At 42.8% G+C, this 16,553-nt stretch overlaps 1 protein-coding gene across 1 annotated transcript in view; it reads left to right on the top strand.

Annotated features, from left to right (window-relative positions):
* LOC116819667 (exocyst complex component 3-like) overlaps positions 1 to 15,765 on the top strand; it is a 35,265-nt gene extending 19,500 nt beyond the window's left edge. The window contains exons 5-11 of the mRNA XM_032771604.2: positions 789 to 889; positions 3,800 to 3,892; positions 4,992 to 5,124; positions 11,911 to 12,021; positions 13,153 to 13,308; positions 14,273 to 14,394; positions 15,581 to 15,765. Coding sequence (XP_032627495.1) covers positions 789 to 889; positions 3,800 to 3,892; positions 4,992 to 5,124; positions 11,911 to 12,021; positions 13,153 to 13,308; positions 14,273 to 14,394; positions 15,581 to 15,764 — 900 coding nt within the window. The 3' untranslated portion in view covers position 15,765. The remainder of the gene's footprint in view (positions 1 to 788; positions 890 to 3,799; positions 3,893 to 4,991; positions 5,125 to 11,910; positions 12,022 to 13,152; positions 13,309 to 14,272; positions 14,395 to 15,580) is intronic.
* The last annotated feature ends 788 nt before the right edge of the window (positions 15,766 to 16,553 follow it).

The raw sequence follows: 16,553 nt of genomic DNA, 5'->3' as shown, positions 1-16,553 counted from the left end.
TAAGGTGGCGTCAGGGGGAATTAGCATGAGCAAATTGCCAGGACTTTATTTATTATCTTATGCCATGAAACGGAGCCCACCTATTCCTTGCTGCTGTTAGGTAGAATAAGCATCTCCCCCCAGGAATACTGTCTGTGCATGTTTTTATATAGGCATCTTTTTATGATCAAAGATGGCATTTCTCTATATAGAGGTAGCTATTCAAATACAAGGTCCTGCTAAAGTTGTTGGCAAACCCCTCAGAAATGAAGATGGCAAATACTGTATGAATTGGGCCCTGCAGCTGAGTATTACTAGTAACGCCCAAACGTGAGGCCAGATTCTTCCACTCTTATTCGCACTGAGTGGCACCTTACTGCACAGGAAGTCCTACCGACTTCAGCAGAAGCATTTGTGGAGTAAGATACTATTCACTAAAGAATCCTGTGGCACCTTATAGACTAACAGACGTTTTGGAGCATGAGCTTTCGTGGATATTCACCCACGAAAGCTCATGCTCCAAAACGTCTGTTAGTCTATAAGGTGCCACAGGATTCTTTGCTACTTTGGCAGATCCAGACTAACACGGCTACCCCTCTGATACTTGATACTATTCACTGTGAGTCTGGGTATCCAAATCTAGACCATAGGGAGTATTTTTATTCACATGAGGATTTTTAAAATGAGGAACTAAATCATTCCCTAAGAAGATGGAGGGACTTTCAAAGGTGAAGGAGGCATGAGAAATCATGTGCATCGAATGGTATTTGAATAATTTCAGAATGTTCTATCATTACTTAAATCGACAGGTATTAACTGGGAGGGCACAGGCAGCCCAGCATATCAGTGATACCATAAAAGACAAGGTGGAAGCTGTATGTTTGGAAGAACTTCTGCATTTTCTGCATCGGTAAGAGGCCCATCTTTTTCTACATTGACCCATTGTCAGTAAAAGAAAGAAGAAATGGTAGCAGATTTATTGTTGATTTTTTGTTTGTCTGAACCTATTTTTATTTCCCAATTCCCTATTTATTTTCCCATTTTACAGCAAGTTCTCATCAAGCTGCCAGATTCAAGTTTCATCACCTTTCTTGGAGATTTTATTCCTCTGGACTTATTTGGTTTTCTTAAGTACTTGAGTCAACATTTATTCTGGGAAACAATAGAAAAGGACATTTCACACCCTGTTAGTACAGTAACTTCCTCACTTAACGTTGTAGTTATGTTCCTGAAAAATGCGACTTTAAGTGAAACGATGTTAAGTGAATCCAATTTCCCCATAAGAATGAATGTAAATGGGGGGGTTAGGTTCCAGGGAAATTTTTTTTACCTGACAAAAAACTGTATATTATATAGATATACACACAGTATACATTTTAAACAAACAGTTTCATACTGTTCACAGCTATGCTGATTGTGGAGCTTGGAGGTGGTGAAGTTAGAGGGTGGAAGAGGTAGGGATATTTCCCAGGGAATGCCTTACTGCTAAATGATAAACTAGCACTGAGCTGAGCCCTGAAGGGTTAACACATTGTTGTTAATGTAGCATCTCACGCAAGGGAGCACAAACTCAAGGGAGGGGAGACAGCATAGCAGACAGAGACACACCTTGTGTGTGGGAGAGAGAGAGAGAGGCACACTGCCCTTTCAAGTAAGCTGACCCACTCTTAAGTTCATTGTCTTTTTAAGTGAATCAGGAAGTTGAGACAGCAGCTGCTGTCCCAAGCTCTCTGTCTCTCTCCATCGATGTCCCCTCTGCTCTATATGGAGAAGGGGTAAGCGGGGTGCAGGTGCAGGAGCAGCGGGGAAGGGGACACCCTGACATTAGCCCCCCCCTTCCCCTCCTGCACAGCAAGGAGGAGTCTCTGGGAGCAGCTCCAAGGCAGAGGACAGGAGCAGCGCATGGTAGTGGTAAGCGGGACAGCTGAACTGCCATTTGATAGCCTGCAATTGCTAGCCTGCTGGGCGTCTGCAGCACAGGGAACTTAGGGGAGCTGATAGGGGGGCTGCCAGTCTACCCTGGTTATAAGCCCTGACCAGCTAGCTGCAATGGGCTGCTCTTCCTGCAAGCTATGGACAAAGCAGAGGGCTGTCAAACAACGTTAGAAGGGAGCGCTGCGCAACTTTAAACGAGCATGTTCCCTAATTGATCAGCAACGTAACAATGAAACAACATTAACCAGGAGAACTTTAAGTGAAGAGTTACTGTACCAGACCAGGTGTGTTCTGTGTGTAACAGTAATGTACCAGTGCCAAGCACATTCTGGGGTCTGAGGGCCTTGTCCAGTGACCATTGAAGTCAATGGAAAGACTCATTGATTTTAATGGGTTTGAGATCAGGCCCAGAATACGACTCTCACTAAATTACCAGTAAGATTTCCTAACTGTTTGGAGAGAAGACTCTTTTCCCACTCTTAGTTACTAAAAGCAGAGGACACTACCTAACCCTTACCCACTTGAATAAAGTACTGCACCCTCATGTATGTATCTTTCTATAGGTCTACAAATCCTTACCATGTAAGTATCAGAGACAACACAATAATCAGTACAACAGTGAGATTTTGTTTAGAGAAACATTCTACATTAATATAATAACCAGGTCTCTCTATTTAACAGGCTTTTACCACACTGCACAGTGTGTGTTGTTTCTGGTGGTTTTATTAAGCTGAGAGACACTTCTGATTGCACATTTATCAAACAAGACATTTATAACAAATGTTAATATTTCAGAAAATTGGACAAGTGTCTGTAGGTTCTCTTGCCAGAAGCTGGGAATGGATGACAGAGGATGGATCACTTGGTGATTACCTGTTCTGTTCATTCCCTTTGAAGCACCTGGCATAGGCCACTGTTGGAATACAAGATACTGGCCTAGATGGACCTTTCATCTGATCCAGTATGGCCATTTTTATGTTCTTAGGTGTGCTTTTTTTTCTTTTTTCTTTTGCTGGCTAAAGTGCTTTGTCTGAATACTGAATAAATGATAACCAAATAGCTAAGTATTTATTGTCCTATGTCTATTTTGCTGGGTATGTAGTTGGTGGGTTAATTTTTCCCTGACAACAATCTCCCGTATTTCTCTTCTCATTTCTAGCTGCTGAGAGGACAGAGCTCTGGTCCCTCCTCTTGTTTCTTGGAGGAGGAAGGGTGCTCTGTCTCTGTATTCCCACTTGCCATTCTCTATAACAGGGATGGGGACTTATTTTTTCTGGCTCCTTCCTTCTTTTCTTTTTCCACTATGGGTCTCACTGTATCCCATCCAGCAGAGAGTCCTGTATTACTACTTGTAGGCAATATATTTTCTGAAAGGAGTGTGATTTTTTTTTCTTTTTAAGTTCACTGTCCCTTTAAATTAACAGAGGGAAGGAATTAGGTTCAAGAGTGAGTTGCCTGGCAATGCTATAAATCTGAGGCCTTTAGGGACTCAAGCTCTCACCAGATTTCACTGGTTACTCATGCACATTGAGTCTTCTAGAAGCGCACCAGATTTCGGGCAAGTCCCTTTTGCTTTGTCGCTTACAAGGAGCAAGTATTTTAAAAAATTAACACACAAACCCCCCAGACCATTACAATGACACATGCCTTAGCTGAATAACTTCCCAGTCTTATTACTTTAACACTTCCCTATCCCTCCGAGCTACTTAGGGCAGGGACGGGATCTTTTTCCTACTCTAGAAAGCATCTAGAAGAGTAAAACTGTGCACGCTAAGAATCAAAGTAATAGTGTAATATTTAGTCCGCTTGCTGCCAGGCTCTCCAATTCTGTAATGTTGGCAGATCTTGCTATTTAAACATGTCTTTGTTACTTTGTTTTACCTAGCTATAAACATGAAGTAAGAAGCCTTCTCCAACTTGACACCTTTTCTGAGCCCTACAGCAATCTGCAAATACTTGAGACCTGCTGCATTTTCAGGTGAGAAAACAGACCAGCCTCACAGGTGAAGTGAAGCGGATTTTCTGCTTTATGGGCCTCATCCAGCTCCCACTGAAGTCAATGAGACTACCTGAGTGCTTAAAGTTAAGCAAGAGCTTAAGTGCTTTGCTGGATCAAGCCTTGTACGAACCCTACATCTTACCTCTTTTTCTTAAAAGGAACAGGAAGCAGCAAAGCATAAAAGGAGAGAAGAGGTTCTAAACACCAAAATGCTCAATTCAGTAGTGCTTGTGACAGTGGTGAAAACAGACTCACCGGTGGGTTTTCTATGTAAGATTACCTGGGGTCTGCTGGAGTCAGACAAAAAACCCTAACCCCCAAAAATAGCCATAGTGTTTACTTTAATTTTGGAGTCAGTCATGAACAAGTCATTTTTTCTTTTATAATATATGCACTGTAATATGTTGCTCACAGCAAAGGCAAGAGTCCCATGATGTGTTGCTAACACTGTGAATCCTAAACTGAAGATTTATGTTGGCTCCATTGAGTAGAAAATATTTATATTGTTCTTTTAAAATGTGAAAATAAAAATTACACAGTAACCTTTTCCAGAAAATAAAAATCATGATTTCTGATTTGTGAACACATTAACCTAGGACTTGCATGATTATGTAGATTTGAAGAATGCTCTGATTATAGATGTCTGCATTTTTTGCTTGTAAGTGTTGGCCTTTTTAGTGTACAGTGCTATTCAATTTGCATTTGTTATGTGCCAAACATACCAAGGATTCCTGACCCAGTCTCCATTTATCTGCAAGCTGTCTTCCATGTGCAAATCCTGTTTGTGTGCTATTTTTTGTGTCCTCTCTTTCGGGAAAATGACAGAATTTGCATTTGCAAAACCTATTTATGTTTGATTTGCATGTACAAGTGGCATTTGTTTGTGTAATATACACACAAGTGATTGTCCACTTAGGCCCTCATCCAGTGATGCAGTTAAGCATGTAACAACCTTTACTCATTTGAAAAAAACACTTTGACTCAGATGGGAGTTGGATCAGGCCTTAAAAGAGACAATGGACTGAAAATATGGCCCTATGTGACTTTTTTTTTTGTTTTTATTTTTTTTGTTTGACAGAGCTGCTTGGCATAAGCTAACATACATCTACAGTGCTAGTGCTGACACTGATGCTAAAGTGAAGGAATTTATAGACAGTACAGAAGAACAGAGCAGAGAACTTCTTCTGCAGGCAATTACTTCTAAAGTCAAGGTATCTGAGACCAGTGTTAACATTTAATGATGTTTTCATGCTGTCAGGCAGATCCTCCTATTTTGATTCTGGGGATGATGTATGACTTTGTCTGCAGGACTGATGAATTGATATATTTTAGATCTATACCTTGGTGTTTCTGTCTATTTAATCATTCAGGATTCTAATACTCCGCTTTTGGAGCCATAATCTTTTCTGCTATTACTAAAGGTGCACCAACGACTGCCCACTGTATTCAGATCCCAAGAGTTGAAGTGAAAAATATTAATTTCTAATGGCTATGAATTTCTCAATGAACAAAGTTAAATAATGTGATGCCATTTATCTTTGGTGTATTGTTCACTTCTTCACAAAGATGAAGACCACTGCAAACATATCAGATGGCTGTCCAAGCCCGTGTGTGTGTGTGTGTGTGTGTGTGTGTGTGTGTGCGCGCGGTACAGAGAAGGTAGATCAAGAGCTTCTGTTCTCCATATCTCATAACTCAAGAATGAGGGGACATTTGGTGACACTGAAAGGTGGCAAATTCAAAGCTGATAAAAGAAATATTTTTCTACATGGTGCACAATTAGACTGTGGAACTAGTTGCCACAGTAAGTCATTAAAGCCAAGAATTTAGCAAGATTCAAAAAGCACCTGGATACTTATCTGGAGATCAAGAATTTCCAGAGTTATAATAGCTGACGGAAACAAAGTTTGGGAAGGGATTTTAAACCTCATGCTTCACGCCTTAAGTCAGTCTCTGACAGTTAGAGATCAGGATGACACTTAATATGGAGGGCAGACTATTTCACATATGCCTGCTGCAGGGTTCTTGTACCTTCCTCTGAAGCATCTGGTGCTATTGTTAGAAATAGGATGCTGGACTAGATGAACCACAAGGTTGATCCAGTTTGGCAGTTCCTGTGATCCTAATCTGTGTGGGCACATTCTGCATAGCCTCACTGATATAGCTATCGCTCCACTAAGAGGCTGTCTGCCCTCCACAGTCTTATGAAGTGTTGTTATAGCCATGCTGGTCCCAGGATATCAGAGAGACAATGTGGGTGAGGTAATCTCTTTTCTTGGACCAGCTTCTGCTAGTGAGAGACAAAATGTCAAGCTCATACAGAGCTCTTTTTCTGGACTGAAAATCTTTTTCAGGCCAGGTCAACACTACAAACTTACACATAGGCTCTGGAACTAAGGGTGCGCGGGGGTGGGGGTTGGATGCTGCAGCATCCCCTGGCTTGAAGTGGTTTCCCTCATAGACAGGGTTTACAGTTTGGTTCAATGGCTCTCAGCACCCCCACTATACAAATTGTTTTATCACCCCTGCACTTACATCAGTATAACTACGTTGCGCAGGTGTGTGAAAAATTCATACCCCAAAGCGACATAGTTATGCCAACCTAACCCCTGTATAGACAGCACCATGCTGACGGGAGAGCTTTTCCAGTTAACCTAGCTACTGCTTCTCATGGAGGTGGATTAACTGCGCTGACAGGAGAAGCTGTCCCATCAGAGCAATAGCATCTTCACTAAAGTGCTACAGCTGCAGTGCTGTACATGTAGATGAGCCCCCAGAGTGAATGTCACAGCTAAATACAAGATGGAACAGATTGTTTAGTTTAATTGTTAACATATATTTCAAAGGACCATTGAAGGTGAAGGTGGCCCGTTAACACCCCTCCACTCAGAGAGAGGAAAGGAAGCAGCTGGGGGAAGGGGGTATTATTAGTGGTTTACAGATTGGTCTAGTAAGCGATAAATGCAGTGTTTCTATTCAATCCATGATTTTTAGTGTCTAGTGTCTTATGAATTTAAGATCCCAGACTTGTCTTTTGAAAGTGTTGTGCAGGTTTCCTTTGAGGATGAGGACTCAGAGGTCATAGAATCATAGAAAATTAGGGTTGGAAGAGACCTCAGGAGGTCATCTAGTCCCACCCCCTGCTCAAAGCAGTACCACACCAACTAAATCATCCCAGCCAGGGCTTTGTCAAGCTGTGCCTTAAAAATCTCTAAGGATGGAAATTCCACCACCTCCCTAGGTAACTCATTCCAGTGCTTGACCACCTGCCTAGTAAAATATCCTAATATCCATCATAGACCTCCCTCACTGCAACTTGATACCATTGCTTCTTGTTCTGTCATCTGCCACCGCTGAGAACAGCCTAACTCCATCCACTTTAGAACCCCCCTTCCTTCAGGTAGTTGAAGGCTGCTATCAAATCCCCCCTCACTCTTCTCTTCTGCAGACTAAATAAGCCCAGTTCCCTCAGCCTCTCCTCGTAAATCATGTGCCCCAGCCACCTAATCATTTTTGGTGCCCTCCACTGGACTTTCATCCACATCCTTTCTGTAGTGGAGGGCCCAAAACTGGATGCAATACTCTAGATGTGGCCTCACCAGTGTCAAAGACAGAGGAATAATCACTTTCCTCGATCTGCTGGTAATGTTCCTACTAATACAGCCCAATATGCCGTTAGCCTTCTTGGCAACGAGGGCACACTGCTGTTTGAAGGCCAGAAGAAGGGGTTCAGGAAAGATTTCTTTCAGGACAGGGTCCTCCATTGAGTATGCGTTGTAGTTATTTGTTTATACCCCATATGGGTTCCAGTGTGGGGTGGTGGATAATAACTAGGGATATGTGGTTAGAAGGAGTTTTATTTCTGTATTGGAGCAGGTTCTCTTGGGATATTTGGGTGGTCCATTCCATGATGCGATCTGCATGTCTGGTGCAGTGTCCTTGTTTGGTGAAGGTGGTTTTCGGTGTATGTTAAGATGTATATCCTAGACTCTTTTCTCTGAGTATATTCTGTGGTATCTGAAGCTATATCTACACTAGCACTTATGTCGGCAAAACTTCTGTCACTCAGGAATGTGTCCTCTGAGTGACATAAGTTTTGCCGGCATAAGTGCTCATGTTCACAGTGGTATGTCAGTGCTATGTGCACAGCGCTACAGCAGCTTGTTGAGCTGCTTTTATTATGCCGATGGGAGAGATCTCTCCCATTGGCATAATATGGCTACACCATTGATCTTACAGCAGCACAGCAGTATTGGTACAGCTGTACACTTGTAAGCTTGTAAGTGTAGACATGGCCTGAGTGTCTTGCTGTAGATTACAGATTTCTTGGTGTGTTTGGGAGGATGACTGGATCTATGAAGGTCCGTGTAGTATTCTAAGGGTTCCTTGTATATAGTTGTTAGTAGGGTTCCATTGTTGAAGCTGATTGTGGTGTGTAGGAAGTTGATGCTGGTGTGGGAGTGTTCCAGAGATAGTTTAACGGACAGGTGGTGGTAGCTGAAGTTGTGGTGGAAATCTACGAGTCACGTAGGTCGTCTTTCCAGAGGATGAAAATATCATTGATATATCTCAGGTGTATCATTGGTTTCATGGTGCATTTGTACAGAAATTCTTCTTCAGGGTTGGCTATGAAGTGGTTGGCATATTGGGGAGCCATCCTAGTACCCATGGATGTTCCCATGGTTTGGACAAAGTCTTTGTTGTTTAACGTAAAATTGTTATGGGTGAGTGTAGCAAGGTGGGGAGATCCCCCACAGCCCCGTGGTGGGACGAGCCTCCCCTAGCACCAACGTGGGCTGAGCCAGCGTGTCCTGAGCCTGCCCCCCAGAGGGCAGAGCGCAGAACAGGAAGTAGAAAAGAGCAGCTGCAGAGCTCACTTGGAGGCCAGCTGCCGGAGATGCCAGATGCCTGTGGCCTAGCTTTGGGTTGGGACATGCCGGCAGGCTGCGGCCAACACGAGGACTGGCCAGGCCAGCCCAGCCTACCCCTGGCCAGCTACCCCGAGGAGCAGCCCGGCCTACCCCTTTCCCCCTACCTGGAGGAACCAATGGAAACCTCCAAGGACACCGCCCTAACCCAGGTACTCTACAAGGGGGACTCTGGAAGTAGCCCAGGGGCAGTCGACCCTGGTCTGGCTGCAGGCCAGCCAAACCCAGGTCAGTGTATTGCGATCAGGATCCCCAGTGACACAGCAGCAAGTCTCCTGCCGCTGCTAGGGCCCCTGGCTGGGATGCAGTGGAGTGGGTGGGCCTGTGCCCCCACTGCCACCCTACTCATGGGTGGCAGTCTCTCCCTCGCACCAGACACTCAGAAGCCTGAGCTCCTGACTGTGTTTTTGTTGCTCCACCCTGATCTAGGTCCTGGGTTTATACTGAACTATTGGCTCAGCCCCTGCCTAAGGTCCTGAGCTCCTGGCTGTGTGTTTGCTGCCCCACCCTGAACCAGGGCCTGGACTTATACTGAACTATTGGCTCAGCCCCTGCCTAAGGGCCTGAGCTCCTGTTTGTGTGTTTGTTGCCCCACACTGACCCAGGGCCTGGGCTTCTATTGAACTATTGCGAGGCCCCACAGCCCCATGGAGGGACAAGCCTCGGCCGAGCCCTTCTACAGTGAGAATGGGTGTAATGGATGAATTTGGTGATGTGTGTTGGGGTGGATATCTGAGGGTTGTCCATTGCCTTGTAAATATTTGAGTCAGGCAGCTATGCAATCATTGTGAGGGATGTTGGTGTACAGGGAGGTGAAATCTATGGTGGCAAGAATGGTGTTCTGAGGGAGCTTGTTAATGTTGCGGGGTTTGTGGAGGAAGTCGGCTGTGTCATGGAGAAAGCTGGCCCTTTGTAAGGTGAGTGGTTTGAGGGTGGTTTCTATGGCCTGGTCTATACTGGGGCAGGAGAGGAATCAATCTAAGTTACGGAACTTCAGCTCCATGAATAATGTAGCTGAAGTTGACATACTTAGATCTACTTACCGTGGTGTCTTCACCCCAGTGGAGTACCGGAGTTGATTGGAGAGCACTCGGTGGTCGAGTTATCGCATCTTCACTATACATGATAAATCGACCCCTGCTGGAGCGATTGCTCTGGAGTAAGTGTAGACATGCCCTATGAGTCCTGATATTTCTTCAGTGCCTAGGCTAGGTCTGCCTAGGTTCCCTTGTTTGTGTATCTTGAGATGCATTTAGAAGGCCCCTGGGTTGCACTTGTGGGGGATTATAAGCTTTGTAATGATACCTTACAGGATACCTTTTGCATGAAGCATATTTTAGTTACATTATATTCACACTCATCAGCATACTTTCATAAAATCATATTGAGTGCAAAGTCACAATTAGATTCTGTGGTGGGGCAGAAGTTTAGTCCCTGGGAGAGTACAGATAATTCAGCTCCATTTAGGGGTAGTCTTGATAAATAGTTGTTTGGATGTCATGTAGTTTCCATATGGGTTCTAGTGCTTAGGTTTTTCCTGGAGATGGTGATGTTGTGGAGTAGTTGTAGTTGGTTCCACTTTTTGTTTCTGTGTTAGATGGTTGTCATCAGGTTTTATTGATAGTGGTTTTGAATTTCTTGCATGATTTCCAGGTAACTTTCCTTATTTTTTTTTCTTTTAGTGTGTGAGTATGTGATGATTTCTTGGTTGAGGTGGTTCCTCCTGAAGCATGTGAGGTGCAGTAAGTGGTTCCTCAGTTTTTCTGAAGTCCATCTGCTGAGCTGTTCAGCATATTTGGAGTTGTATGTAGTGGTCAGAGTGTGTTAGATGATGAGACCTATGGGGATAATGTTTTGTTTCTTGTATTTGCTTGGGAAATATATGTTATGGTAAGTTTTGCTTCCTTTTTCTTTGTTGTGGAGTTTCCATTTCAGATGGCAAAATTATGTATCTTCCATTATTGCATGCAATGTTGTTGTAGCCGTGTTGGTCCCAGGATATTAGAGAGACAAAGTGAGTGAGGTAATATCTTTTATTGGACCAACTTCTGTTGATGAGAGAAACAAGCTTTGGCGCTTACTCAGAGGTATTCTTCAGCTCCCCACAGATCAGGACACACCAACTTAAAGCAGAACCAGACCCTGTCAGAACAAGAGATACAAAACCTGCAGACATATGTCCACTGCTCTAATGATCAACACACCCTACAACACACCTTTCAGGATCCATGTATCCTACACATGCCTATCGCAGCAGGTGGTGTCCTTTATCCAGTGCACTAAATGCCCCAGTAGCAACCATGTGGGTGAAAGCAGACAGTTACTACAGTCTTGCATGTATTCACCTAGGAAAATGATAAAAGACAAAAATACCCTATCATCTGTCGGTGAACACTTTTCACAAAGCGATTATGCTATATTTGGCCTATCAGTCCTCATCCTCAAAGGAAACCTGCACAACACTTTAAAAGATGAGTCTGGGAGCTTAAATTCATAACTTTGCTAGACATTAAAAAGCATGGACTGAGTAGAGACCAGGATTTTTGGCTTATTACAAAAAATCTATAACCCATTTACAACCCCCCCACTTCCTCCTCACCCATTCCTCCCTATGATTGGAGGGGTGTTAATGGGCCACTTCACCTTAAATGGTCCTTTGAAATATGTGTTAACTATTTATGCTAAACAATCTGTTCCATCTTGTATATAGCTGTGAGACTCTGAGTACGTTTCCCACACCTGAAGAAGAGCTCTGTGTAAGCTCAAAAGCTTGTCGCTCTCACCAACAGAAGTTGGTTCAATAAAAGATATTATCTCACCCACCTTGTCTCTTCCACAGCCTGAGGTCTTCCAGTGTTGGGGCTCAACATGTTAATTTAGTCCATTTTGGGTTTTAATTGTGTCCTGCTTTCATTGTTTTGCTTATTAGTTGAAACAAAGAAATGAAAAGAAGATGCTGCAGCACTTGAATGACTCCACCTCTAAAAGTGGATGGGGCAAACAGAAATGATGCCTCTGTGATGTTTCTAAATGGCCCAGCATTGACCTCAATTATTTCCTATTCCTCAGGTGGCATTGAAGGATCACTTCAGAAAAGATAATAGTGATTTTGACAAATTTCTAGACTGTTTACGGTCAAGTTTTTCAAAGTTTGAGATGAAAAATACAGAGACCTATGAGGTAAGAAATAAGCAAGATATTACTAAGAAAAACCACCACAAACCACACCATTGGATGTTGGGATTGCTAAGTATTTCAAAGTTAACCCAAACTCCCATTAGCCCCAAATGTTTTAGAAGAAGACCTGATGGTCTCAGTCCAGTTCCTAACAGACAAGTGTCAACATCACAAAAACCAGTATTAAGATCACAACTCTTGTTGTGATCTTATCAGAGAAGCCAGGAAATGAATGGGCATGGAAATGGGGGGGAGAGGAGGTTGAACTACCTTAAAAGGTGCCCCTCCCGGTCATGGCTGTAGCAATCTGTCTAGCTAAGCACTTATAAGGCCCCCATTACTGTAGAATCTGAACCCTCATAATCTTTAATGCATTTATCCTCAGAACATCCCTATGAAGTAGAGACTTTCTATTATCCTTATTTTACTGGTGGAGAATGAAGTCCAAGAGAAACTAAATAACTTCCCTAAGGTCTCACAGAAAGTCTGTGGCACAGCAGGGATTTGAATTTGGGTCTCCTATGTAGAAAGCTAGTTCCTTAAACACTAGGCTAGCCTCTCTTTCATTATGGGGGAAGTTTGCATTGCTGCTGCCTATGCTATGTGTGTCCTGTGGTTGAAAAAAAGACTTCCAATTCCACATCTGTAAACACGGCACCTTTCAGCACCACTAATTTCAGTTCAAAGCTAGAAAACACATTGCAACATAGAATTTTGGAGCTATTCTGTTTGCTCTTTAGAGCTGACTCTGTGTTGCCAAGTTTGTTTGAAAGCAGGGATAGAGATTTCCTGTGTGCTTTGACTGCAGCCTAAAACTGATCTGATTTAAATTGGCAGTAAAATGTAGTTTTGTCCAATGAACTGTCTTTTACTGAGGACTAGATCTCTCTCACTCCCTTTAAGTACTTACATGGCCTTCATTACCCATAGTCTCTAAGTAGATTGTGCCAACCTTAGTACATCCATGTGTTAGATTAGCACTGCTAGACTCTTTAAAAGGTTCAGAAGGGGAAGATTGGGGCCTGTTTCTGAGTGAAATCAAAGTGGCCAGTGTCTTTCTAGCCAGAATCTGGCCTCTACTCATAGCCACATTCAGCACAAAGAGGCTAATCTTTGTTTCTTTGTCTGGAACAGACCCTCATCCAGACTGTCCATCACATCATTGTTACTGAGTATGTTCAGGCTCTCCGAACTCCTTCAGGGAAATCATCTTCTGCAAAGCGGAGGAAAATTGCCAACAAAATTGAAGTGGATCACCAGGCAATTCAAACCCTCTTTGAAGAATGCTTCGTAAGTCTTTGATTTGGCTTTGCAGTGTTATGTTTACTCTTTCCACCACCGAGTACAAGAACCTGGACAATGAGCGGCACATTTCTGAATGGAACAGGAGCACTTAACAAACTGATACCCAGCTCTCCATACATAAACATAAGTCATGCTTCAAGACATCATGTTGGCAGTTCAAATCTGCTATCAATGGTGCAAAATATTGTTAGTTTGTAGCTTTGGAATGTAGGGGGACCCCAAGCTTTCTACTCTTTCCCTTGCAACAGGAAACAGCGAGAGACTCAAAATTGGGGGGTTTTAATTACACCTGCTAGGCCTGTTGCACTTCATGGGGCAGTTGCCTCAGTAGAACACGTGATGTTGTCCATGCTGCTTTACCATGCAGCTCTTGCCAGCTGGGCAATGCATAGTCCTATAGAACCTACACTCTACTCAAAGGTCTGCTGTAGTATAGTTTCAGTGGGATACGCTATCCTTCTCACTTCCTGCTGTGACAGGTTATTGGATGCTTCTGTGTTCCACTACAGAAGTTACTGAATTTCAGGGGTGGGTAAAGGGATTGCTGTATCTCTTTGACTTATCGCAGTGGGATTAGGATTAACATGAAGGTTTGTAAAGCACATGTAGAGAGATGGGTGAGGGCCTAGTAATGTATTATAATTAAAAATATTGTAATTCTTGGCTACCTGATACATTTTCCCAATCAAATAGCCTCACTCTTTTGGTGGGCTTGTTTAAAGCCAGCCATAATGCAGTTGCATGTATTGGCCAGTAGGGGTTAATGCTAAAGTAGATTCCATTTTATTCCTTCATTGGGGGTGAGAAATACCACACAATCCTTGCAATGCTCATAGCTATTTCCTGTCCACAGGTAGGTAACCCAAGTCTGATCCTGAAGCCAGATCTTCACATTGCACTCTGCTTCCTCTACCACTTCAGTTGAATGCATATGTTCTTATATCCCTAGGGCCCCAGAGCTGCTTCATTGGATGACCCTATTAAAGGTATCCTAGATTTTATTCTTCTTTCTGACATCGAAGCAATGAAAATACAGCTTGTGCTTCTTCTCCACAAGTTTCCAGATATAAGGTAAGGTACTGCATGGATTATAGTTATTCAGGCTGCTTAGCTGATTATTTACAGCCATAAATCCTGTAACAATATTTGTTTTCCAATATACTACCTGTGCACCTTCTTGGCTGTGCTTTGGGATTATTATAGTCAAAGCTGGTACCAACATCTATAATTAAGGCTCCCTAACACCTCCATTATTAGATCCTGTTTTCAGTTGCTTATAACTATCAAACGTTGACCATTTGGGTTGAAATTTCCCATTCTGTGCACTGAAGGAGGCATGGGTCCAGGGGAAAGAAGTTGTATATGATCATGTAATTAAAAACTACATCATTATGCACATGCATGGGAGGTGCAAATTAGCATTGCACGAACAACCTTAATTCAGGCACTTCTTAACTTTTGAATGTTTAACTTGGCAACCGTAACATTCTGTTAACGTAGTTCTTGTGTGTCATTAATTCTACATTATCTAGCACGCATTCAACACTTACATTTCACACAGGAAACTGACAGTAGGAACTAAAATGGACTTTTAGTTCCTAAAATGCAATGGTAGCTAATCTCAGTTTGTCAAACTGTTCTGTTTTTTTTTCCTTCAATTCGTTCCATTGTTTTTCTCATGTTCTGTTCTAGTAACTGTCTTTTTCCAAGTTAACTTATATGCACAGACAATACTTGGAAAAATACCCATTCTGATTGTAGTCTCAGTGCCAAAGTTAGAGCTGGTTCAATGTCATTGACTTCAATGGCATCACACCTGCTCACATCACATCTGACTTGGGTTCTGACTTGGGTGATAAGTGACAGTCCCATTCAGCCAAGCAACTACCACACAAGGGGAAAAAAACATCTTCCAGGTGACCAAGAGGTCACCATCTCTTTGCAGAAAGGGTAAAAACAATGCTCTTAAAAATAAAATGTGGAGTCACCATAAAAACCAACCTGCCAAACAATCAAACAGTCCTGCTCTGCTCTTAGCAGAGAATTGGGTCAGGAGCAGCTTTGGCTAGGTGAGATCATAATTTTAAATACAGGTATAACATGCTGGGTGGCCACTGGTGTTAGAAACCAGTTTATCAGCAGTTGGAGTTTAACAGTTTCTAAGACTCTGGTCTTGGCCCTGTGTAACTGGGTCTTATCAAGCAGACATATTTGTCTCCTCTGTTTTACTGATCTGATTCCTGGTACTTTTGGAAAGGAAAGAACATCTGAATATAATCTTGGACATCAAGGGATCTCTCAATGGGACAGACAGAAATGCTGTGTTGGAGGTGGTTTATGATAATTGTGTGGGAATTGAAAGAGGACACAATTCCTTTTTCGAAGCGATAGAAATAAAGACTGGAAAATATGGCATCTGCGGCTGCTGCTTCTGCTGTTAGTAAAGGTGAGTGTGTGTGAGTACATGTGCATATAGGTGTGTGTAAATAGATTTATAGCTAGATAATGTAATAATTGCTGTGACTGTAATGCCACTTTTTTAGATTTCTAATACAAATCTGCATTACTAACTCTTGAATAGCATTTTCCACCTGTAGATCTCTGAGTGTCTTTAAATATCATTTTGCAGATAGTGCAGCTGCAGTACAGAGTGCTTAAGTGGCTTGGCCAAGTTACAGCAGGTCAGTGGAAGAGCTGGGAATAGAACCCAGAACTCTTGGCTCCTTGTCTAATTTTCTTTTCCTGTTTGGAGACAGCAGAGTGAATCGCAGAGCACAGGGCCTGGTCGGACAGTCCAACCAGCCCTGCTTAGGAGTGACAATCCCTATTCTTTTTAAACAAATACTTAATGTTTTTCCATTTGGTCCCTCCATAAATCTCCCCTAGTCCAATGCATTTCAACAGAGTTCATAGATTCATAGATTGTAAGGGCATTAGGAACCTTTACGGTCATCTAGTCTGACTTCCTCCTTAACACTGGCCAGATAGTTTCACCATGATTCCTGCATAACTTCTGGAAGAACTGGTCCATATCTTCTAAAAAGATATCCAGTCTTGATTTAAAGACTTCAAGTGATGGCCAATGCCTACTCAGTCCAATGGTTGGTTACCCTCACTTGGAATAATTTACGTCTTATTTCTAGTCTGAATTTGTCTAGCTTCAGCTTCACGCCATAGGATCTTGTTAAATCTTTGGCTGCTGCTTAGAACCCTCTCCCCATGTAGGTTTA

This window comes from Chelonoidis abingdonii, chromosome 4 (genome assembly GCF_003597395.2).
Source record: "Chelonoidis abingdonii isolate Lonesome George chromosome 4, CheloAbing_2.0, whole genome shotgun sequence".
NCBI classification, from domain to species: domain Eukaryota; kingdom Metazoa; phylum Chordata; order Testudines; family Testudinidae; genus Chelonoidis; species Chelonoidis abingdonii.
The sequence above is the reverse complement of the archived record's forward strand: the minus strand, read 5'-3'. Positions and strand labels throughout refer to the sequence as shown.